The sequence below is a fragment of the Emydura macquarii genome, unplaced genomic scaffold, assembly GCF_026122565.2.
Source record: "Emydura macquarii macquarii isolate MOO-44397 ecotype Brisbane River unplaced genomic scaffold, CSIRO-AGI_Emac_v2 contig_3692, whole genome shotgun sequence".
Classification (NCBI taxonomy): Eukaryota; Metazoa; Chordata; order Testudines; family Chelidae; genus Emydura; species Emydura macquarii.
In genome coordinates this window covers 906,693-932,966 of record NW_027133829.1, presented here as the reverse complement: position 1 = coordinate 932,966, position 26,274 = coordinate 906,693, and the positions used below count along the sequence as shown (strand labels likewise).

Here is a 26,274-nt window from a genome sequence, read left to right as displayed (position 1 = left end):
TGAGGAGGAGGCATCACTGGCAATGAGTGCACCCTGTGATAGCTTCTTTTCCCGATCACAGGGTCAAGAGGATGAGTCCTTTCCACATGACTGGTGCAACCATTGGTTGCATTTAGGATTCTTTAGTTTCTTGTTGGGTTCAGTCATCTCTGGGGTCACACATAGTGATTTCAGTTTTATATATACACTGATTTCAGGGCTTGTTAGAAGAGGTCACCCTTTGATTTCTATTGGCCATATGCTGACAGAATGCTCAGACTTCTCTGTCCTCTCTCTGCTGTTTCCATCAGTAACCAGTAGATCAGTGGCTCTCAACCTTTACAGACTACTGTACCCCATTCAGGAGTCTGATTTGTCTTGGGTACCACCAAGTTTCACCTCACTTAAAAACTACTTGTTTACAAAATCAGCATAAAAATACCAAAGTGTCACAGCACATTATTACTGAAAAATTGCTTACTTTCTCATTTTTACCATATAATTATAAACTAAATCCATTGGAATATAAATATTGTACTTACATTTCAGTGTATAGTATATAGTGTATGAAATTTTAGTTTGTACTGACTTCACTAGTGCTTTTTATGTAGCCTATTGTAAAACTAGGCAAATATCTAGATGAGTTGATGTACCTGCTGAAAGACCTCTGTGTACCCTTGGTTGAGAACCACTGCAGTAGATGATGCTGGTGGTATGACAAATTTATTCAAGCCTTTTCTTACCTGAGGCTTTTTATGTTTGGTTCATTTCGGTGATTGTATTTCAATATTAGCCCACATTATTAATTGGAATTGCACCCCGTTTAAGCAATTCCTTTTAATAATCCAAAGTTATGCGCTGGGTTATACCTTTCCACGTTCGTTTTTCCTTGTGCCATACAATTCGTGTCACTTCTAAAGTGCAACAATTACTTGCAATGGGAACCAACAAAATCCCTTATGATCTTCTTTTTATAGGCATATTTCATACATTCTTTGATTGTACATAAGCGTTTCATCTTTAGGGTTTGCAACAGAACAAGGGACACTGTCCACATATATAGAGAGAGATCTGACTGAGAAGACAAGTCAATCTGCCGCTTTGAATATGAGATGAAAGACTATAGCCAGGGCAAAAGAGATTATCCATGGTACATTTCATTTACAAGGCAAACAAATGTATAGTTTATAGTGTGGGTTGAAAAAAGCAGGCAGTTTGCTCTATTTGACCTTCACTCTTACAGCAAGTTCCTTCTAGTTTGGTTAACTCACAGCTTCCCCAGCCATATCTTGATTGACTCACAGTATGCAATGGGCCACTTTGTGTAGAAAAGAAGGGTGTTACTCTGCTTAGTAACTGTTTGGAGATTTTTTTTAGTTGGAGTGGAAGGGAGAAAACGGTTTTATCTATATGCAAATTATAAAAGATTCTTGCCTAGAAGTTTCACAATAATCTAATGAAGCCATTTTGGTTTCTCTTTGTGGAGAATGGAACTCCAGAACTTGGCTGATCTATGGGTCCTTAGACAAAGTGTCTCACATTACATGAGTCATTATCTAATTGTCTTTACTTCCTAGGTGGATAAACAGAGGTGTGGGATAGCTTTTCTAATTTTGGGGGGCCAAGAGGAATTAATGGTTTTTAATCATTCAAGGAATATTTGTTTTCTATACCCCTTACAAAACGTAGGGGTGCGGGGTTGCATGCTATATGTGTATGTATGTATATATGTAGGTACAGGTAATAATTAATATTCAAGTATTAAAATAATTTAGTTTACTTACTTTTTCCATTACAGCTTGTAAGATTGCTGCGTACAGCTGTGTATTTAAAATTTAAAAGCTTTTTAGTTGACTTACACATTTGCATTCAGCTACTCATTTCTCTGCTATGGCTTTCCACATAAATAATGCATTGTTGCTCCTTGGCCCAAGTGTTTAGTCTGTATTCAGTGCTTTGCAAGGTTGTTTCTGTTAGGAGGAGAAACTGAGTTGGGTATTTCTGTGCCATAGTCATGTTTATTACAAAGAATGTACACAAAGTCCTATTTCTCTGAATGGAGTCGGAATAAAGAGCAAGCAGTTTCCTTGTTCACTATTTCTAAGTCTTCCTTTACAGCTATTCCTGTGCCCCAAGGAGCTCTGTCTCTCAAGGCCACACTTATGACTACATCTTTGACTTTTTGATGGCTTTCTTGTTGCGTTCACACAAGCACATGAACTGCAACCAGTCAGTGCCCCAGCACCTGAATTTGCAGTCAGTCAGAAGGGAAATTCCTCAGCCTGCATGGCGTAACTGCTGATTGTCTTTGCATGTGGCCTGCCGCCATCCGTGGTGGCTTTTGTAAATTGGTGGAATGAGGGCTCCTGGAAAACTGTTAATATAATTTCTGTATGATCATAATTGGCTTTGAGCCTTATGTTAATATTTAAAAATTGATACGTTTACATTCCAATACATCAAAGTGTGGGAATTTTGTTATGTGCATAAGAATGACACCTCAACCTAATATGAATATAATAAACAGCAGGGATATTTTGTGCCTTTTTTCTGGCTAACATGAAGATGATTTGATGCTTTTATTACATTTTATTCCAGTGGGAGGATTAGTTAAATTATGCAAGATATTTCTTCAACTTGGGGCTTTTTTTCTGAATGAATTGAAAAGGTAGTCTTGGTGGTTGTACCAGAAAACTTTCATTTTAATTATGGTTTCTCTAGTGCAGGTTATTCTATTGATATTTAAAGCCAATGGTAATAGTTACTGAATGGTTTAGAGTGTTTTGCTTTTCATACTGTTATATATAATTCTGTAGGTATCATTGATATATTTTTAGAGAGCAAAAATATCTGTTTTTAGAACACAAGACATAGAATACATGACATTTTGGCAAAGATTTTCAAAAGAGTATAGTAATTTGAGGTCCCTCAGTGATTTGAAATTCTTTAAAGGGGCCCAATTTTCAAAAAAGTGCTGAGCACCGCCCCTCTAAAAAGTGGACTCCTTTAATGTGTCTCAAGTTGAACATCCAAAAATTCAGGTACTCAAAAATCATTATCCACTTTTGTAAATCTTGGCATTTCCTTTAAAATAACAAAACTGCTTCTGTGCCTCAGGCTTTATTGGCATATTATGCATTACATCAAAGTGACTTGAGGCACCTTCGGCCACATCTAAAAAGGTTTTCTCTTTCTGCTACTATTAACCGAAAGTTACGTTTTAATGGACAAGGAATCTTCAGAAAAAAGCAAGACCGACTGATTTAAAGTATAAATATTTTGCATGTGGTAAACTTGTATATTTTAAAAGAATATTTTTTCTTTAAATGTTTGTATGCCTGATGTCTGAAAAAGAAGAAAAATTGAGTTCTTTGTCTTTTATGTCTTTGGCCTCAACTTTGGAAATGTATGGTTCAATTCTGTGATGTGTACTGAATTCTCAAAACCTCAGCACATTGCAAAGTCGGGTTCTAAGGTAACTTCTTTGTCATATTAACATCAAGGGCACTGATTAAAATCTAATAAAAATTATATAAAAAACTGAAGTGTACAAGATGCTATGCTAGTCTCACAATAAAAGTTCTTAAACAGCGTGTTCATTCAGTGTTTTCATATAGACGATTACAGTACGTATATATTTTCTGGTTTAGGTTCTTCGTTCTGCTTAATGTGGATAGAATAACGCCTGTAATACAATAGTTCATGAGTTCTTATGAAGATTTTTGGTTTGACATGGTACAATGTAATATCAAGACTGTGGTATTTACCGAGTACTGTATTCTTGAAATAAAGCAAGAACAACCATGTCAAGAGTTTAATAATTTTATGTTAGAATGAAAAAGTCAAGCACAGCAAAATCCCTGTTAATTGCTTGAGATTCTGTTTAGTTCAGACCAAGAAATGATTAAGTAAATTCAGTTTTTTATGTTTGTCTTTTATATTGTATTTTCATGAGCTAGTTGTATAAAAGTAAAAATGCCTTATTAGGATATGGCTAATTATTGACTTTTCTGATGTATGCCACCATTTTATCCACCTCTGCAAGTCCTTTTTATAACACTAGTAACCAATGATTAAAGTGAGATTAAGCCTGACTATTTTAGGTAGATTTTTTTTTTCAATAAAAGGTAAAAAGTTAGTTCAGTGGTAAGGATGCAAAGTTTCTTTTAAAAAAAATGATAAAATGCAGACAGTCAGGGATTAAATTCTGTTCTAAACTACCCCCATATAAAAACGCATGTGTAAAAGTCAGTATATTGCTTTAAATGGAGAGGATTACTCTAGCATTATGCTGATGTAACTGAGAACAGAATTTTATTATTATTGCAAAAAGTCAGCTACTTTCTTGTCTTGTTTGCCTTGTTAAATGTGTAGCTTAATATATTTTCTTATTTAAAAAAAAGTTCTTGTGGCATGACTGCCTGGGAACACTAGGAAAGTTAAGGTGACTCAATGAAAAGAATGAAGTCAAAGTGCGTAAGTTCAAGTTCACTCCCATTTGGATGCTTTCATTCAGGATTAAAGTGGTCTTAGTTCACTATAATTTAAGACTCTTTGGTATAGGAATCTTCCTTGGAGTAGGATTAATTTATAGCCTACTAAAACCTGCTTACTCCTGGGAGAGAGCATCCAGATGGGGGTTTAATGCACACCTGTAGCTGATTTGCCTTAACTTTTCTGAGTGTTCCCATGTAGGCAAGCCATAAATCTTCAGAACGTGTATCATTGCTGAGTCCATGATGCTAGTCCACTAGTACATTTCTTGACTCCTTTTAGTTATATGACCATAACATGGTTTTTCAGTAATTGCTCAAATTTAACTATATATGGGTTTAAATGACCCCAAAGGGCTTAGAAAACGACACACACAATTAAGTAAATAGGATTTGAGGTGACAGAATTTACAGCTGTGTTTGGTCAATACTAAAGAACTTAGATGGTCTCCTTTATACATACCACTTATTTCTGCGTGGAGATGGTGAGAGGCAGCTGCCTCCACAGCACAACACCATCACCTGTTGGAGATGCAACAGAGCCCCTTCTCTGAGCTCAGGGATTTGTATCTGGGGAAGGAGACAGCCTGGACCGGGCTGGAGGTTTGTGCATATTATTATTTTGTGTTGGGATAAAGCCCAAAAGCACAGTCAAATTTGGGTACAAATACACAGGGGAGATTTGGGCTCTCTCTCTAGGCATATTCACTTGTCTTCTTTCAAATTAGATTGAATGTGACAACCAAAAGGAGGAGAAGTGGTGAGCGTAGGACAAGGTAAACAAAAAGGAAATGACACAATTGCATGTGTTACATAACTTGATGGTTCCAAATAATTCTGTTGTTGAAATGAATATATTAATAAAATCAGCTGTCCCCAAGAGCTGCATTAGCTATTATTGGTTGGCTGCCTTCTTTTAGATATTACAACAGAAGTGGGCTTGAGAAGAGAGTTAGAGGAGGACAGAACAGAAGCCTTACAAATTAATTAAGGAAGGGCTTTACATTTTCAGTCTTTCTGTTCCCTCAGCCCTGTGGAAAATATGGCAGAGTTGGTGCAGAGAGTGTCATTTCTAATATATGTATACATGCATCCTTGCTATCTTACAGTAGTGCCCAGATACCGTAGACTGCTCATGTCTTGATTGTGTGATATGCCTGTTGTCTTTTATATTCCAAATATTAACAAACTAGTATACACTAATATTTAATAACACTGTCATATTTTATTTATTCTTTAAAGGAAATCCGTATAGAAGTTGTGCTTGCAGTGTATTTTGAAAGAATTATCCATGTGCAGCCATTGGTTTAATAATGTCCAAAGTAAACAAAAATTAAATTAAAGTACCATTTATAGTGAACCTATTTTAAAAGACAGTTCCTTCTTGCAGCTGTACTTCTGGGTGAGGTTGCAGGGGGAAGCAACAAATGCATTTTAAATCCAATTTTCTAAAATGTGTACTTCATGAAAATGGTGGTGGTTATTCTGTTGTTGTCAGCATCAGCAACTGCATTTATATGCTGAGCTAGCAGCTCAGAAACAATCAGAGTATGGACTTATTTAATAAATTGTAAAATGTGGTAATTTTACAGCATGGATTTATTGTTCTGGGTTATATTGTACTGAAATAATCTTTCTGTTCCACTTGTAATCTACATGGTGTGCACAGCAATGTAAATTGAGTTATTTCTAAACTTGCCTAAATGCCATTTTAAAAATGGAATAGAAATGGTCAAGATTACATATTTTACTTTTGTTTTAAGAATGTTTTTGTGTTGGTTGCAGTTAAAAAAAAGTTAAAATTACAGATATTTGGCACACATTATTATAGTGACCACACTGAAATGTCTCTTGCATTTTCCTTATGTGTATATAATATAGTTAAATATTTATAAGTGTTGAAACTAACTAGCATATGCTTAACATAGCCGTGTTTGACAGAAGGAATGCAATTCTCTTTCATTGTTGGAGATAGCATAATAATATGTTTATCTTTCAAAGCTTACTTGTCTCAAAGAAAATTGCTGAAATATTTCAGTTTATGAAGATAGTACAGCAAAGTTTAGTGATAGAGGAAATAGTTATCCATTAGACCAAACTACAGTGTCAAAAGATTCTTCAAGTAGGGTTGCACATACTATCTCTGTGGACTGTGACCAAAACAACAGTAACATCGAACACTTTGTAGTAGTTTCATATGGCTAGTTGAATAAACGTTCAGAATTATTGTGAATCATATTGGAATGGAATTGTGTTGGCCAATGAAAGTGCAGGGATACCATTCAGTTACTGATGCATGGTAATGCAGTGTTTTGTGCAAATACCTGCATTCTGATTGAGTGGGTCTGATTTCCATGAACACCTTTTGGTTATTACTCCATAACCATAAAGAGGATATTATATATTCTTGTTTTGGCTACTTTGCTGCAAGATGCTAGGTAGCTTCTGGATGCACTGAGTACCCTCTGCTCCCATAGAAGTCAATAGATATTGAAGGCTCTCATCATGTTTAGGATTTGCTCGGCTTGTTGAAGGCTCTAGGCTTTAATTTCTGGGTTTTGAAAGTCTCCTATATTTAGGATTTCCTATGAACAAAAATGGCCACCTCAGCTTCTCACTCCCTTTAGTTGGATGAAACATTTTACATAGGAGAGCTGCTCCAAACTGAACACAATGTGCTATAAAACTGCTAAAAGTTCACTTTTGTTAATTAAAAAACAACTTTCAGTGCTCCTTTCCCTGTCAGCCATGTTCAGCACTCTGTCCCACCCAAAGTGCTTACATGTCCTTATAGACAAACCAGACTTTTACTGTGGTACTACGTTACTGCATCAAGTTTAGCCTTATTGGTATTTCTGGTATATCTTTCAGCCTGGAGATACGAGGAAAGGTACTGAGAGTCTAACCTTTTTAGCACAAGATGAAAGTGTAATAATTCTAAGGAAAGTAAGGTGTCAGAATGTGTACATGTTTGGGCAGCAATTTGTATATTAAATTAAGACAGAATTTTATGCTATAATATTTTAACAATTATAGTTTTCTTTGAATTTGTACATTTAAAATCTGTACATTAGATTTTGAGAGAAAATATTCAGATTAATTTAAGTAGATTGCTTCTTTTTGAGATTCAGGCATTGGAATCAAGATTTTCCTTGTTTCATTGATTGCAAATATGAGCTGGGAGAAGGCATTTATTTTAAGCCTTAGAAACAGAAACTATCAACACTGTGTGCTTTATGAAATGGGAAATGGCAGACATACGTTTACCCCATGGGTATAAGGGAGACATGATACACTATCATTCCCTATGATATCCTAGGGATGTGGTTATCCCATTAGGAACACTTCCCCTGGAATTAATTTAACACTGTTATATAAAATCTGTGTTGTTGGGGGATGTGGAATTTTAGTATTGGAAGAAAATGCTGGCTGTTTCAGCCAATTAATTTGGTTTGTAGAAATTCATTTGTGCATTTAGAATACTGGACATGATCACAGGTTAAAGTAAGAGGAAAGAGTATATATGTAATTTTTATTTGAATGACATTTAGTAACAGTAATAACACTTCGAGAATGTGAATATGCACTAGTCATGTTGTAATGTTAGGGCAAAATAGGGCTTTTCCGCTATTCCTTGAATTGTACATAGGGGAGGGTGTGAGAGAGGATTGAGCATGAGCAGCAGCTCCTGAAGTCGTGCTTCAGATATAAGTGTCTGGGAGCACTAGAGAGATACATATAGCAGTAGTAACCGGGATACACTTTTAGAAGGTGCAATGTGTGCTCTTCCATGGTAGTCTAGCACCACTGTCAAGTGTGCAGCCACCCAAAAAGGAGTCTAGTACCACCCTTCCATGGTCCTACCGTGCTGGAAATGTGGGACTCCTAAGAAAGATTGGAGTTGTTACTTGCCTCTAGACTTCTGTGTGTGTTTTCAGTAATGAAAATTCTCGGTTTAGAAAAGCTGTTGCACCTATTACAGGACAGCCTATGAGAAGTCATATTGACTTGGGATTTCAAAATTCATTTTGAAGAAAAGCAGTAAACTGGGAAGGCTTTGGTTCATTTGGCACATCAGTACTTCACTCATTGGGACTTTTATTCCTAATCCTCTGGTCATCCTTTAAATAACTTAATTTAGATATTTTAAATATATAAGGTGGGGTTTTCAAAAGCATTTACCATTGGCCTACTTGTGCTCTTATTGAAGTCTGGGAGTTTTACTATTGAGTTCAATGGGCATTGAGTTTGACCAACTCTTGAGTATTTTAGAAAATGCTAACCTTGTTGTCTCATTTGGAATACACAGGCTACTTTCATCAACCCCACTATAATCAGCTTGGTCTTAATAGTCTTTCAAGAAAAAAGTGTGTTATGGCAAAAATTTGGGGTGTGTCTGCACATAATCAGTTTATTGTGATTTAATGTGGTATGTATGTGTCTCATCTGCTGTGGTGAGGCTGCAGGCGGATTATTTCCTTACTCTCTTTACCTATCCAGATCCATTAGGAACAATGTTTTCATGTATTTTACCTAACAGGTGTGGTGGCTTTTTTCTTTTTCTTTTTTTTTAAATTTGGTTTGTTTGTGTGCATGTTTCCCCCCTTCTAAGGTTAGACTCATAGTGACTGTCTCCTCTGCTCACCTAAATTATCCTCATCAATATCAATAACTGAAATAGCATTATCTAAAGCATAATTATGACAGAGAACACATTGCTATCAGCATAACATTGATGGTACTGACACACTGAACACAGTTGAGGGCAATGACAAGGCAAAATATCCCCTTTATACCAAATCATGGATGCACGTGACCATGGCTATCAAAAGTCCATACTGAGGCACAAGGAAACTAAAGGAGAAGAGGGCAAATCAATCAAAAGGCATGGAAACCGTGTCTAGGCAGAAGTTAAAGTACTGTGACAGGGTCAGACCAGATGGCTACCGGAGAGTGCTAGAAGGCTGATATATCAGCCCCAGGATCAGTAAGTCCCTTTTCCCCTGGTAGCTGAGCAGAGGTTCCTTCCAGATAATTAATACACTTGGAGCCAATCAAGGCCCCCCGCCTACAACTTGTTAAAAGCCTCCCCTCCTGAGAAGGTGTGTGGCTGGAGTTGTGGGAGTGAGGCAAGCTACCAGCAGGCAAGACTCTGTCAGAAACCGGGAGGGTTTAGGAGAAGGAGCAGAACACTGACAAGGGAGAACCCTGCAGGTACAAAGACTGGGGGAGGGAAAAACCTGCCCGAAGAGGGCAAAGGACCTTTCCCAGGCCTGGAGGCCTGAGGAAAAAGACCCTGCCAGAAAGGGAAGATCAAACTGGACATTTGGATTCGGCACTACCACACCCAGTGGGAACTGTCAGAGGTCAAGAGCCTCCCCTGGCAAGGAGGGCCAGGAAGGGCCCCTGTCTGAGCAGCGTACGGACATTAAGTCAAGGGGCATGGGGAAGCAACCCAGAGAAGCTAGCAACTTTCCTGAAGCCACAGCGCAAAGCTGCTACTTGTAGGGTCCCTGGGTTGGGGCCCAGAGTTGAGGGTGGGACCGAGCCCCATCCACCCTACTAGCCATTCAGTGGAGGGGCAAGAGCTCTGATGAAGGGGCAAGGGCCTACGAGAACCAGAGACAGGACTGGGAGCCAGTAGGGAGTGGCCATCTTAGGCTGTCTATATTATCCTCACCCATCACTAGAGGATGGAAGAAGCTGTTCCCTGACCTACTGCTAGAAGGAAGCACTAAACCCTCTGAGATAGAGGAAGAACTTTGTCACAGTACATAGAAGTGGTAGAAGCTGGAATTGGCGTAAACAGTTGTGATTCCAATGGGAGCTCTTTAACTAACCCCCTGTCAGGAAGATCAGAACTAGTGTTCTAGGGGAAGCCAGTGAGGCACAAGAACTTGGCCTCTGAATAACATTGTGTCTCAAGTGGCCAGAAAAGCTAGGAGTGTTCTGAGGTGAAACTCAAGCATCGTTTTCTAGTAAAATGATATTAGAGAAGTAGGACTGCAGGTATGCAAATTATCCCTTCTTGCTTTTTCCAGCCCAAAAGCTGAGAATTAAGGACAGGCATATATTTAGTGACTCACTGTCATTATTAATAATACTACCATTTGAGATTCTGTAGCTGTTGGACTTGCTTAGTAGTCACTTACTATGAAATCGAGCATTTAAGATTTAGGTTGCAGTAAATTAAACAGTAAACATAGTTTATATTGTAAGCTCGTTATTTCTTTTGCATTTGTCAAAATCAGACAAGTGGAAAAAATAAACAGACGCACAAAGATAATGAAGTATAATGCATGTTTTTACCTAAATTTGCTATAATAACGGCACTACTGCCACTGTATTTATATGTTAACACTTAAGCATATTTCTTTCAGTAGCATCAGAAATGCATAAGTATGTTTTGGCATTTATTATTCACCATGTACATGTGTACTGTTATAGAAGAAATTTGCATGGTTCTAAAATGTTTTTGGTTTCCATTACTGGCAGCAATATCCTCACAAATCTAAGATTAAGTAAATCTTCAGTTTAGAAATATTAATGCAAAATATGTCCATTAAAGAGTTTTTTAACATAATGTCAAATTAATAAGCACATGATGCACTTTGTTTCAACAGATTTCAAGTTATTTCATGGGTAATGATCAAATTACTAAAGACTTGAGTAAAGTGGGTATTCATTCCTGCTTATCTTGTATAATCAGCATTTGGGCTAGCCAGAGCCAGCCCTAGCATTCTGGAGTGGACCCAGGACATTTTTCACCACGATCTTCTCCCTCTATGATCATAATATTATATACACGGTGGCTTTGTGTTTTGGAGGGGTTTTAGAGATTCCTTTAAACTTTTCCCCAAATCTTCAGGCCACTACCAATCTCCTCTACTGCAAAATAAATGCAAGCCAGCAGTGTGTTGAAGGCTGTGCATAGTTATTACATTTGCATTTGCATATCTGGTATTTGCTAATTTAATTACTCCCTTTGTGGATCATCAGCACGATTTGAACCTTCAGTACCATGGTACAGACCTCTACTACCTCAGTTAAAAGAGGAGCAACTAGAGGGGGATGTAACACACATGTAGCCAGTGTGTTACTTGCTTGCCTAGTTAAAGGAAGCTCATCTTGGTTGTCTGAGATCTGCTGAAGTTAAGTCCCTTTTTCATGTGCTACTTTTTTTACAACCCCTGTGTAGGTTGTTAGCTGGGTTTTAACCTAGAACCTTTACCACCACAGCACAGATCTCTACCACCAAGACTAAAGGAGCAACTCTATTAGCTGGTATTAGCAATAGGTTGTTATCCTGTAGTTGACAGCCACCAGTTGGAGAGGCAACAGATACACTGGCAATGTGATACAGTTGAGTAATTTAGACTGGTGTAAAGATATGCAATATCACATGGCTAATTTTGAAAATACGGCCATGAAAGCACAGTTAAACTAACTTTTGCCATGTTCTTTTTTAACCTGTTATTCCAGGAAGAACATTCAGGCTATGGCTATTCTAGAGAGCTGACTGTGGCACAGCTACATTAATGCAGCAGCGCCACTATAAGCTCTCTAGTGTAGCTGGTCTAAGCCAATGAGAGAGAGAGAGCTCACCCATCAATTTAATTGATCCACTCCCAATGGGCGGCGGCCCCTATGACGGCGGGAGAACTTCTGCCGACATAGCACTGTCCACACCAACGCCACATAGGTGGTATGTCTACATAAGTGGTAGTGTAGACATATTCTCAGAGTAAAGAACATAGTGTCTGGTTTTTTACTCACTAAATTAAAGCTTAACTAAAAGAAATTGCACTAACAGGAAAGACTTTTGAGGTTTTTTGTTTTTTTTCATATGCAATGAACAGCTTTGATGCTGGAGAAATCCATGTATTTGTGTCATAAATTAAGTTTTAGTTGGTTTCAGATTCGAGGCATGTCCATAAATTGACAGTTTTTGAACATTAACCAAAATGCAGCTTTTTAGTTGCCCTGCAGCTTATGTTTTTTCTTAAATGGAGCATCACTGTTATGGACTATTAACTGATAAGGCACAATAAGCACAGAAGGCTGCTAGGAATATACTGTCTACATATTCATTTGTTTCTTTCTGCCATTATAGCAATGATTTACATAGTGCAAGTTAACATTTGAAAAGAGTCCTTTCCTGTTAAAAGTACTTAAACAATCATTCTGTTGACAAAGAATGGGGTACTTGAGAGAATACAGGAAAACATTATAACCTATTACAGAGGAATACATTTTCAGTGAACTTTTATTGTGCAGAGTCAGGATCATAGCAAAATTTAACATTCAGTGGGAATTGCAGGTATCACTTTGTAACTATGGTGGTTATATATCTTATTTTGAAGAAAAGAAAAATATTCTGTTATCACCACATACTTTGTAAAAATTTCTGCTGTTAGTTCCAATCACAGATTTTTACAGTGTAGGTGACATTTCATGACAGTTGAAATGAACAGATTTAGTTTACTGAGGCTTGGTCTACACTTACCTCTGCGATTCGGCAGCAGTCCATGGGAGTTACGCAAAATACGCAAAGAACTTGCGTAACTCCTGTCGACTATTGTGTTTCTCTTCTGCGCGCCGTCTTCACTGCACTGAGCCGGTTCCCGTCGATGCAGCGCTACGCCACTTGCAGGGGTGGATCAATAACGTTGATTTCTGGATCGACTGAGCGGGTCTTCACTGACCACTCAGTCGATCCAGATAAGTCGATCTGACGGCGGCGAGTTTGCCGCAGTCATTGTAGACATAGCCTGATTCAGTGTTGCTCATGGTTTCCTTATGCATTTTATTCCATTTATATACTGTCAGCCCAAGGGCTAAGGTAAAAGGGAAATGGGCTGTTAGAAAGTGTAGCTCCCCATTCTCTGCTAAAAGTAGTGGGAACTGCTCCTCTCCTCTTCTGTTTGTGAGAGCAGAAGTCCACATTGTAAGAGCTCTCTCTTCATGCTTCAGTTTTCTTTAACGACTGTCTCTTCCCTAATTAATGTAGCACTTTATCACATGGATTAAAAGATGGTCTCGTGATCATTAATTATATTACCATTTTAATTTAACTAACAATTGAACAAATTATTGCAAACAATTGAATAATTGAACAAATTATTTACATGTGACTGCCCTATTATATTCTTGAGCTATGTAAATTGTGTTGAGATGAATGTAGTCATTGGATCTGGGACTTCTACATAAAGCATCATGTAGTAAAATAATAATAATAATAAAATAATATTAGTAATAGTATAAATAAATAATAAATAGTATAAAAAGCCACTGCTTTTAACCAGATATGTTCCTTTATTCATTGCCTGTTGTTACTGAGACCTGTACATTTCCATGCAAATGTTTATTGCCCATGATATAGCAGCATATTTCAGAAAGGAAGAGTCATTGATATTTTGATCTTAATTCTTTCATTAACTTGCATGAAGGAGAGCACTTTTTAATTGGCAAGTTGCTATTTGCATTGGTGACGAAAGTAAAAATTTAAATGAGCAATCACATCTTATTTAACTTGTTCATTTTATAAAATGTGGCACTTCAGGTAGCTGTTAAGGACATCTTCCTACCTGAATGGTGGTGATATTGACCACATTTCTCATAATTATGCTTAAGGTCAGGATACTAATAACATCCTATTTCCATTTTAAAGAGAGTGAAGCCCTTCCCCCAGTTAATTTTTTCGAAGATTGTGGGGGAGAATTCCTGCTGTTTTAACCTGTTCCTAGGCATCTGTCTTTTGGAAGGTAAATGCCTTTATTATTATTTGTGGCATCTGTTACAGGTGCGGTCAAGTGTTATCTCCTGACCACTCACTTGACTGCAGTAGGCAGATGGAGCCACTGGATCACAGAGTGTTTTAAGTTTCTGGAGTCTGAATAGAGTCCAGGACTGTCTCAGTCTTGGGGTCCTCAGGCACACTGTCAGGGTGCAGACTTGGTGGTACCCCCACCTGAGAGCTTAGACCACATAGCCTCCTGTCTACCCTAGAACTAGTGCTGACTCCTCAATCACTTAAACACAGCCTTTCCCAGAATCCCACGGGTGTGAGCCTTTGGGGTTACCTTTTCAATGGCCACATTTTAGGTATAATGGATGTAAGACACATATACTTTGCACAGGGTTCTATAGCTGTTTCTTTACTATCAGAACAAATACACAGATTTTTACAAAAATAATAATCTCTACATGCATTTTCATGCTTCTCACCACTCCAAAGCATCTTTGAGCTGGGATCAGAGTCCTCTGGGGCCATACGGAGTTCTTCTATTGCAGTGCATAGCTTGGATTTTGAAACATGGAGCCTTTTCTACTCAACTTACCTTCTGTGACTTTGATTGTCCATTCCCTACCTCTTTCCTGTCCAAACATTCTGTGTGTCTCTCGGTGAGTGTTCCCCTCACCTACCCAGCTTCCATGGTTTTTTAAAGGCTAGTATCAACACCTTGGTATCTTTGTTCTGCATTTGGGATTTTCCACTCTCCAGACAATGGTCCCCTGTTGATGAGGAGCTTCAGGCAACCTCCTTAGCACACCGATTGTCCCAAGGTACTTAACTCTGAATAAACTGTCATTGAGTTCTAACAGTCCACACTTGTCTGTGGTGCAGTAGAGATATGATGCAACTCTGCCATGTTACGATGGATACACAAACAGAGAGGCATTCATGATACAGCAATTTTCATAGTAACAACTTCATAATATCATGTAGAATTCATAAGCTGTACAGACAGCACCCCAAAATTGTCATAGCATCCAAGTCAAATTTGGCCACAGTGTGCTTAATTCCCTGATCCTTCAAAACTTACGTACCTGCTTAATTCTGCTTAAGTGATTATAGATAAATATGTATACTTTTGGCAGGATCAGACCTTAAATCGTAAATTGACTCTTTGAAGGCATCTTCATTTTAACTGCATTTATCACTATAACTGTGGGTTGTGTTCTTTGTACCAAGCCCTGAGATGTTCTCTTCTCTCTCCTGACTTGTGTTCTTTTCTTTCCGTCCCCACTTGCTCCATTTTTATTAAAGCTTGTCTACTATGGTCATATCTTCACCAGTCTTAAGCCATTTTTGGCTCTCTTCTTACTAACTTTTCAAAGGGAGCTCAGCTACATTCACCCCACTCCATCCTAAGCTGCATTCAGCTCTTTTTGCTTCATCTTGCTTTCTTTCAGATGGTCTGCTAACTGGAGATGCATGGGGTAAACACTGGGAAAGGCTTCTTTGAAATATCAGATGTGCTATCCTTCAAACACATGGACATTTCTCTTATTATGTAAAGTACATTTTATGTGTAATATTTTGGTATCCAGTTGTCTAATACATTAATACTTTTGTCTGTTGGTTTAAGGGGGACATATGGTGTTCGGGTATGTGTTATGGGGCACTGCCACAGGAATGAGTTTTCTATATTATTCCTTATCTACAGAATAAGACCATTAAAACTCACTCCCTCTGCCAACAGGAAAAATAGCACTTCTATAATAGGATTGTAAACTGGCAAATAAACTTTTATTACATGTAGCTCACCATTTAGGGTTATATCCATGCTCATGAAGAAGATTGTGCATAAAATATTTTATATTGGCTCTAATTAAAACTTCAGTGACAGCAGGATCTGATCTCTAGATAAGTTCACAATTACAGGATATAAGGTGTCAGCTGTGTTCAGGGAGGGTTTTAAGCATATTATGACTATCACTAGATTGTTGTCTTGCCTTGTATACCCTAATTCATTACCTATATGACTTTGAGATTAGATTGTTGCAACACAATCTACACCAGGTTACCAAGAGGCAAGTACATTAACTGCAGATAGTTCAGTATCTTTCATCACAGTTACCAGGGGTGGGTGGGTAGGATTCAGTCTGCCCAGAGCTGTGCTCTTTTACATTCTGTTGGGACCTTAAATTGACTTATCACACATCTCTTAATGAAATGCTGACATTCTCTGTACCACCTTACAGAGGCCATGTACACACTGATGGCGGCAAATTCACCGCCGTCAGATCGATTTTTCCGATTTGATTGAGCAGCAGTGAAGACATGCTCAATTGATCCAGAAGTCGTTCTAATAAAACCACCTTCCCAAAGAGCATAGCACTGCGTCGATGGGAACACATTTCCCTTCGGCGCAGTGCAGTGGAGATGGTACTCTAAAGGGAAGTTACGAAGGTCGGCAGGAGTTACGCAAGCTTCTCTGCGTAGCTTGTGTAACTCCTGTCGACTGCTGCCGAATTTTGCTGGCAGTGTAGACCAGGCCTTAGAATATAAAGGCAGAAGTGCTCTTTGTATTTTTGCCTCTAGAATGTTCTTGTTTTGGACCATAGAAATGGTATTGTATGAAATTAGCCCCTGTTGAGTGGTCCTTAAAAGCTTTAAATTTACTTTTTTTTTCTGGTCAAATGTAACTGATTTGCAACTTTAACTGATAGGGATACATTGTATAATTTGTTTGGCACCTGCAATATACCTTTCTTTAATTAGAAAAGGTGGACAAAATTCTGGTCCCATTCCAGTCCATTGGAGTTTTGCCATCAACTGCAATAGTTCAGGATTTTACCTTGTATACATAAGGTTTACTTTTGTTAATATTTAGTAATATATTTGCCATACTGTATACCAAGTCACATTAAAATGATAAACTGTACTGACTACTCTGAAACCTTTGTTATTTATGTCAGTAGTCTTTAGATAAAAGCTCCCTAAAGGCACATTCAGACTATTGAATTCCCAGCGCTGCAGAATATAAATTAAATGATCATATTAGTGATATGTGCTTTATAAGGGTTCATGTTGGAAATATTAATACCTTAACCACACCTTCTTTGTAACACATTTAGGATACAATATTAATATCAATAAAAGTATGTTTAGTCATAAAATATAATATAGATGGTTAAATCTCTTTCTCCTTTGATTTTATAGCTTGCACATGCAGTGGCCATGCAAATATTTGTCACATGCAAACAGGAAAATGTTTCTGCACAACTAAAGGAATCAAAGGAGACCAATGTCAACTGTGAGTACAACTGAATATAGTCTGAAATTATTTTAATTTATTCCTAAAGGATAATTAATTTTGTATTTTTCCATTTCCTTTTCTTTTTGCTGTGAAGTGACCTTTAAGCGATTTCACTATTTAATCTGGTCACCCTGTACATCTACATTCCTTAGAAAAAGGCAAAATTATTTTCTCTTTTTAAAGAATAACTTCATAAATATTAATAACATTATGCAGCCGCTATAGCTTTTATAGTATCCTATAAAAGGAGATGGCTGGAGAATTATTGGTAGCCTGGTTCTATTTTATGTGCAATTGGATTCAAAGTCCAAAATATCTGTGGTGCTAGGAGTTATATTAGGTACATATGTCACATACCTTTAGGTCTGAAGCTATAGTAATTAGATTTTTAGTGTTTCAAAAACATTTTAAGGTGAATAATTCTTCAGACATTTCATCCAGGCAATTAAATTTGAACAAAAGGAGTACATAGGCCTTTAGCTTTGGAAAGTGCAGTTAGTACTCTTGTTTTTATACTGGAAATCAGTAGGATTGTTGACTAGGTCTTTAACATTTAAAGAAATGCAACTCTGACTGGTCATACATGCTGAAATAAAGTACAAGTTATGCTAAGTAGATTTTTCTACAGCGTGACTCAGATTCTCTTTACTTAAAAAGGTCATACCCAGTCTGTCTCAATTCATGTGTTTGAGTTTGAAAATATTATGAGTTATAGAGCTTTTCTGAAAGGAATATTAAAAATAAATGATACCATATTTTTAACCAGGTCAGATTTATTCCAGATTTGTTCTCCTCTTCATTTTAATTTTCAGGAAATTAGGAGCTTGTCCCGCTGGTAATTCTGCTGTTTTCCTTGCAGAAAACAGAAATGCTGAAGGGTAAATAGAAACTATTATGGAAATATAAGTCTTCCTCTGTTTTGGTAAAAAATGAAGAAAATGTGCCATTTATCACATTATCTTTATTATTTTATTATAACACCAGTTTTAGGAACAGTTTTAGGGTGTTATAAAGTGATGCTATTTTTAAAAAGGTATCATGTAGTCCTTTGAGAAAACGAATTATACTGCACTCGTACTCTTTACTCTACTTGCAAAATTTCTGGTTAGTAAATTTGTTACCAATCCCTTATTTTACTTTTTATAAACTATCTAATCTATATATTTTAGCTATTTATAGAATGCCAATTGCCATAATATGTAGACATTTCTATCCATAATCATCTTGCCTGCAGAAGTTAGTTCTTCTTGAGGCTTCCAAGTAGTACGTGTCAATGGTTATGGGACAGCATGTTTTTCTGCAGGATTACATTGTGAATAGAGTTTACCTGGGAAACATGCTAGATAAAATTGGTGACTACATTTAACCAGTTAAGAATCCTTCACTTGGTCATTGGACTTGCTATTTGAGTATCCAGCAGAATTTCACAATGAAGACTCTGTGGCCCACATTTTCTCAGAAGAGGTGAAAATAAACCTTCCTCTATCTGAGCTGGAATAAATTGTGATCAGCTTGTTCCACTGGAAACCAGTCTTTACATGGCTTGCAGTGATACCGAAATTTTACTCCAGGAAATGATCCAACAGTGCTTAGATACCATGGTGATGCATGCATTATTAATATAAATGTGTCCATAGATAAACAGAGAGCCTTATACTAAAAGTGGAGTGTACTTAAGAAAGGTAGCTAATTATTTTTCTTGTAGCCAGATGTAAATTTCTTGTAGGGATGTAAATAACATTTAAAAATGTACCCATTTAAACTATTAAAAATGTATTAGTTAACCGTTTAATTGATATAATTTTGATAATTAATACTTGGACTGGCTTGATGGTGACTGCTGGAATCTGGAGAGAAGCCCCTACCTCCCACATTTATCACCCACCCATGACTTCCAGATGGCTTCCAGACTGTGGGGAGGGCAGCCTCCCAGACAGTGCTACCCTGATGGTGGGGGGAAAGGGGCATGAGTCCAAATGGCAGTGGGATGGCTCTGCCGCCCTTCAGGGCCGGACTTGCTGTCTGACATCACTCCACCCTCACCTCTCTCTGCAAGAGGAGCAGTCACTCCTCAGGCTCAGCGCGCGAGCGTCTGCAGCTAGGGCTGGCCACTGCTATTTGATTGGCTGTCCAGCAGCCCCTTGCGCTTCAGACTTCCTCCCTGGCAGCCGCTCGCTGCTTGGGATTTGAACAAAAGTACGGGAAAGCCTAGATATGTGTTAACGATAAGACTAATACTAAACAGTTAACTATTAGTAAACAGTTAACCGTTTAACCATTTAACATTGTACATCCCTAGTAGTCAGGCACCTTATTCATATTGTGTTATTGAAATATAATTATTTGTTAGTATTGGTATAGAGTCCACAGTAAAGATAGGAGCCTGATTGTGCTAGAAGCTGTAAAATATGGAGCAGGTGAGTGTTTCTGTCTTGAAGCACTTACCGCCTAGGTTAAGAGAACCTTGGTGGGAGAAGAAACAAGAAGGGAATTGTGAGATAAGACAAAGGGTCACAGTGATAGGAGCATGAGATCAAACAGCCTAGAAGGTTTCGAATTGATATCTAATATATAATGTATTATCACCAATGATATTAGAGTTCTTACTAACTACTGACCTAGTCATGATCAAAACAATATGCTAATAGTATTTACACCTTCCTGATGCAAAAACTCAAGGTATTTAACCTGCTACATTCTTCTTCAATGACCTATGTGCATTTCCATTGGTGGGACGGTACCTTCTGTCAATGAGCTTGTGGAACCTTCTTCAACCATTTTGAGATGCACTTCCCCAGCCACCCCAGTTCTCTCATTACCATCAGAGAAAGCAGTGCTGTGTCCATTAATTTGTTAGCCCAAATTCTATATTGTTATAATTTTTTGTTTTGGCGTTTAGTGTTGAGTATAATGGATCATTGTTCATGGATATTCATAGTTGATATTAGTTCTAAGGGCAAGATAGCCCTTCCCATCAGCCAAAGACTTATTGGATCTGGCCAAGGCATCTGGCTCACACCATCATCCTCACAACAGTACCCAGGAGGGCAGATAAAGATGACCCATGTTCCTTCTCAGAGTTAGTTACTTTAAGCAGCATCTGAGCCCGAATTCCCTGGTGGCTTCAGCGGATTTGGTCAGGAGAACATATATTAAAACAACACCACTTCCACTGATATAGAGGGGTCAGGAGACTGGATTTTCTGTGTTGCAAGACATATTCTTTGGGCTCCCTGGATGTATGTCCACAATCTACCAGCCACTAATGGCAAGATACTAACACTCCATACGCAATGCCTTGAATCTGTCTTTGAGGTCTTGCCTTTTGAGCAGAGAAAGGTGTCAAAGAAGCTGGTGCCTGAGGATCGCATGCGTGTATAGTTTCTTTGCTCACGGAATAGTTTATTTGCCACAGTTCCAAGCCTCTTTCACTAAGCATTCAGTCCAAAAAGCTCTCTCTGTAGACATTTTCTCAGGGCCAAACCCCAGTTCTTCTTCTGGCTGTCTCCTTGGCTTTCTGTTCCTTCACTGTGTGTTTCTGTTGTGTTTTTCACTGTTCCTCACCCACACACCTTACTCATTCAATGGCAGAGATGTCTGACATATTGGACCACTTGCTGCATCTGAGATCCCAAGGCCTGTCTCTGACATCCCTAAAGGTTATTTCACTGCCATCTCAACTTATCATCAGACATTCTCACATCCTACAGTCTTCAGATTTCTGAAGGGACCTAATAGTACTTTCCCTCATTCCCTACTGTAAGTCAGGATGCCTCTTCCTTGGACTTGAACATAGTCCTCACTAAAATGATGTGCCCTTCTTTGAACCCCTCAAAAGATTCCTCTGTAGATCACCTGTCATACAAAACGAAATTCTCAATAGCCATTGCTTCAGCTTGAAGAGCTCCAGTATCTTGTGACAAACCCTTGTTACATTGTTGTTTGTAAAGATAAAGTGATCTTTCAACCTCATCCCAGCTTGAAGCTGAAAGACTCTGACTCAGTCAGTACATCCCTTCCTGGGTTTTTTTCCCTAGATCTCATGTTTATCCTGGGGAAATACAAGAGAAGGCATTACAAGCAGGACATCGAATTATGCCTATAATTAATGTTGCCTGATATTTTCCATTATAAGACCTTGTTTTTAGTTGATTAACTGTGCCAAACTTTAATCATTTAACTTGAAATTTTCCATGCCATGTGTCTGCTTCAGGTTTTTGTTTTTGTTTTTTATTTTCACAGAAACAGTACAAAACAAGATTAGGGGGAAATAGTTTGGTTTGCCCACATTAAAATATTCTAACAAACATTGAAATCAGAAGCTCTAGAGCCCCCCATGTTTGGAGCAAGAACTTGACATTTGGTAATGGGGTCACTGTGGTGTCAGGGATGTGCCTTTTGTCATCCTCTAAAATCTGCCTCAATTTGACTAAGTTATGAGCCTCTGAAAATCTCAGTTCACATACACTCAGTAGAGACTTAGTAGAGTTTGGTGGTTAATTTCTCCAAAGATTCCAGCTCTATTGGACATGCTCCATCCCAGGTTGAAGGGCCTGTGAGCAGGACATTCCCTGTAATTGCTTCTATCAGCTGCCAGAAGAAGCCCAAGAACTGGGAGCAGGGAAACTCTGTCTTGTGCTCTCCATGCTGCTGCAGCACAGGTGAGTTAGGCTAGCAGGAGGAGGAGGAGGAGAAAGTCAGTTTGGCAGGAATACAGAGGTATGAGGAGGTGGGGCTAGAGGTAAGGAGCGAGGAAAAAGAGCTGAGCTGGGGAACTGGAACAAATGGTGGTGATGGACACAGGCAGCCTTAATTCTGGCATTTCCTAGCTTTTGAATGCAAGACTTTGCAACTTCAGTGTTCCTTTAATGTAGTTTTTGGTATATAATTCTAGTAAGGGAGAACATAACAGAACTGACATGGTTCTTATGTAAAGAAATACATTATTAACTATTTAAAGTCCTTAAATATCCAAGCAATTCATTTGTGTGCTGTCATATTATTAGTTCTTACATAGAGACAATCTTGGATATCAAAATACAAATGATCAATATAGCACAGCTTTTAAAAGGCTATTTAAACAATACAGGGATCAGAGTTTAAACTTAAATAGAAATTTACTGATAGCATTCTGCTGTGTTCCTGATCTAAATAGTAACAAGACCTCAGAAAATCCCTTCAAATATTTAAAAAAAAAAAAAAAATCCTGCAAAAACCAGTGGGTTAACCTCTCTAAATAACAGAAAAAGACAGGACAGCATTTTACTGGAGACTCTAGGCCACCAAATTCACCACATCACTGATTTTACTATAGTTTTATCCACTTATGCCTAAGTAAATTTGTCCCTCTGCATCTCTTGTCAGACTCATGTGTTGTGGGAACAGTAAATGGCAATCATATAACAGTACCACTTTAGAAGGAACTTCCTTTATCAAAGAGAAAAATGAAGGGATCTGAGAGATGCATAATTTAATAAAATAGCTTCTTTTAGCCCAGCAGCTTTTTTTGTTTCCTGGTAGAAGATAGAATCAATTTAACACCAGTTACTATGGTGATTGGTGCAATTCTGAAATGAATGTAAGTTAATAAATGTAATATAGGATATTATTTTGTATACCAAAGAACAGTATCTTTTTGGTTTTTTTCCTCAAGACTTTCCTTTTTTGTTACTTTGCTGTTGAGGGTATTGTGTTCTGTTGTTGATGGTATTTGACATAAGGCAGCTACTTCCCATTGTCTCCCTCCCCTTTCTTAGTACAGTCCTGGGACTTTCCTTTCTTTAATCAAAAACTCGCTGTCCTCTGAGATGGCCATCAATATTGCTCTATTAGCTAGCTAACAGATGGTTCTATGGAGATTTTCAGCTAACACTGGAGGTGAGGGGAACACTTAAAAAGACAGGTTCTTTATTTTCTAGACTAGTGATACTCAGATGTCAGTGGTTCAGGAGCCAAATTAGCAATCAACTTTTCTCAAAAGAGCTACAATAGTGTGAGTTCATTGTTTCATTTACTATAGATTCATATTTAAACAGTATGACAGTAGAAATACTTAATCTATATATAATCTTGCCGCAAAATGACTGATCAAGTATTATTATTTTATCAACTACAATTGGTTAATAAGATAGTAAAAGCATCCTGATTGATTAATAATTTAGATTGGTAAATAATTAAATCACGGTGTTTTAATATTACGTGCAGCAAAGAGCTGCAGGGGACACATTAAAGAGCCACTTGCAACTCGTGAGCCTCAGTCTGATTATCACTGTTCTAGACCCAAGTGGACGTGGTGCCTGCTCCTGAGATCAATGAAGTTAGTACGAGTTTTGTCATTGTGGAAGGGAGGGGCCGTGGATTATAGATTTTTGTAATGAGCCATAAATCCAGTGTTTCCATTCAGTCCATGATTTTCAGTGTCTAGGAATATTATGAGTTTAAGTTCCCAGGCTCTTCTTTTGAAGATATTTTGCACGTTTCCTCTGAGGATGAGGAATGGGAGGTCAGATATAGAGTGATCCCTTGTGAAAAGTGTTCACCCACAGATAAATACTGTGTTTTTGTCTTTTATCATTTTTCTGTGAGAGTTCATTTGAGAGCGTAGTCCACATAGTTGTTGTTGGAGTATTTAGTGCACTGGATCAGGTACATCACATGTTGTGATAGGCATGTGTAGGACCTGTGGATCTTGAAAGATTAATGGGCCACACCTGGAATGGTCCCTTGACATATGCGTTAACAACTTAACGCTAAACAGTCTGTTCCATCTTGTATTTAGCTGTGACACTCTGAGTACATTTTCTAAATAAGAGCTCTGTGTAAGCCTGAAAGATTGTCTCTCTCTCCAACAGAAGTTGGTCCAGTAAAAGACATTATTACCTCACCCACTTTATCTCTCTTAAATCCTGGGACCAGCATGGCTACAACACTGCATATGATACTGATTAACGTACATTTAACCATTGTATTGTTCTGTCTTTCTGTAGACTTCCCCTCCTTTCTTCTTTGTACTCCATAGCATATATAATTTGTAAAGTTTGTAAAGCCTTTTGGATTCTTTGGCGGGAAAGGCACTTTGTAAATGTGAAGTAACATTACTTTTCTTAAGCAATGTAAAAGGCGTTTCAAATCCTAAAATTTACATTTTATGTGGAAAACACAAGATCCATTCTTTAGTGAAAGGAAACTGGAGTCTAAAATGTCTTATGCTATTCCTAGAAAGCAGTGTTCTCATAAAGGAAAAGAGAAATGGTGGTGATAAGGGAGCAAATAAAAATGTTGAGACAATAATTTTAGGTGCCAGTACTTAAATGCAGGGAAGTTAAGAGAAGGCCTGAGGTATATCAAGGACTGTTGTTTTATAACTGATGTGTTAAATATGTAGTTAAAATACTGATGGAAAACAAAGCTGTAAACATGTCAGAGAACCAATATAATTCAGAGTTGTGGCAAACCTGGTCAACTTCAGTTATATCCTCCTTGTGACTAGGCACTGTGACTCTGAGGAACTGGATCCAGTTCAGTCATCCTAGATTAACTGAAAAATAAGTATATCTAAGCAGGAATGAATTCTGACTGCTATCCGAATGCTTAATTTTAAAAATTACTGTAGACTATAAACTGCCCACAAATAGAAGCTATCTTGTTAAATGTGATGGTGTTTTTGACACTATTAGTGACAGCCTGATATGAAACCCTGAATCCAGTTCCATTCTGCTTTAGTGTTACTTTGCAATCCTCAAAAGAATCCCACAAAATACAAGTGAAATATTTTGTTTAAATACTATACAATAAATGTTTTTGATGCTTGTTAATTATGATAATTGATATGCAACCACTTAGACAGGACTCCTTCACTCAGTGTTACAAGTTACATCACCTATTTTAGCAAAACGTCCACTGCTAAAAGTTAGCTCAGAAATGCCAGATATAATTTTTTTAATATTTCAATTTCTTTCTGATATCTCCTACTTTTCAGACTTTCCTATTGATTTTAAAAAAAAGTAAAATAATAAATACAAATTAATATTTTATAAACCTGAGGGGAAAGAATTTTCAGCACAGAATAGAAATTTAAAGCATTCCTGAATCATTAGGCTGAGCAAAATGGGAGAAGTGTATTTTTCAGGGGGCGATTGTGGTTAAGAATGACAACTCAGAATATTACTCACTTTACATGTGTATTGCATTGTAGAATGATTCTCTTAATAGAAAAAGTCAGACTTCTTTGGTAAGAAATGCTAACCTCCAGTTTAGAATTGCAAACTGTCAGGTGTTATTGTTGAGGTATTGATCACCTTAACTGGACTAAGGTAAATGACTTTGTAGATATGCCCCTCAATCCAGAGAAGGGTCCTTGATTTAGGAAGATCATCTAGAGTCATGTGTCACATTGGCCGGAGTAGTTCATGACTTTGAGTGTCAACTTCAGGGCTGACTGTCAAGAAGCAGGGTAGACACCCCAAATTGGTTGTGTGTGTTCTATAATTAGATTTTACCAATCCCAGTGACAAATGTGAACTCCTGGAGCATGGTAATTCTTACCATGGAATCACAGACAGTCCCCTTGGGCATTCTAGTCTATCTTGCTACCCAGGCAAGCTGGACTTAATGATGGTTGTTATATACCAAAGATCACAAAATATTGAGGTTGGTTCCTGTCCCAAAAGACCAGTCATTTACCGTAGGTCAATTTGTACTTTACTTTCTCACTAAAGACAGCACTTGTAGCCGGTCCTGTAATAAACTAATTAAAG

The 26,274-nt window shown here is 37.8% G+C and overlaps 1 protein-coding gene across 2 annotated transcripts in view; it reads left to right on the top strand.

The window, feature by feature from the left end:
- The window catches only part of ATRNL1 (attractin like 1), a 944,263-nt gene that overhangs the window by 385,321 nt on the left and 532,668 nt on the right, over nt 1-26,274 (top strand). For both annotated transcript variants that reach the window (XM_067537030.1, XM_067537032.1), the window contains exon 20: nt 17,422-17,515. In XM_067537030.1, the coding sequence (XP_067393131.1) occupies nt 17,422-17,515 (94 nt within the window). The remainder of the gene's footprint in view (nt 1-17,421; nt 17,516-26,274) is intronic.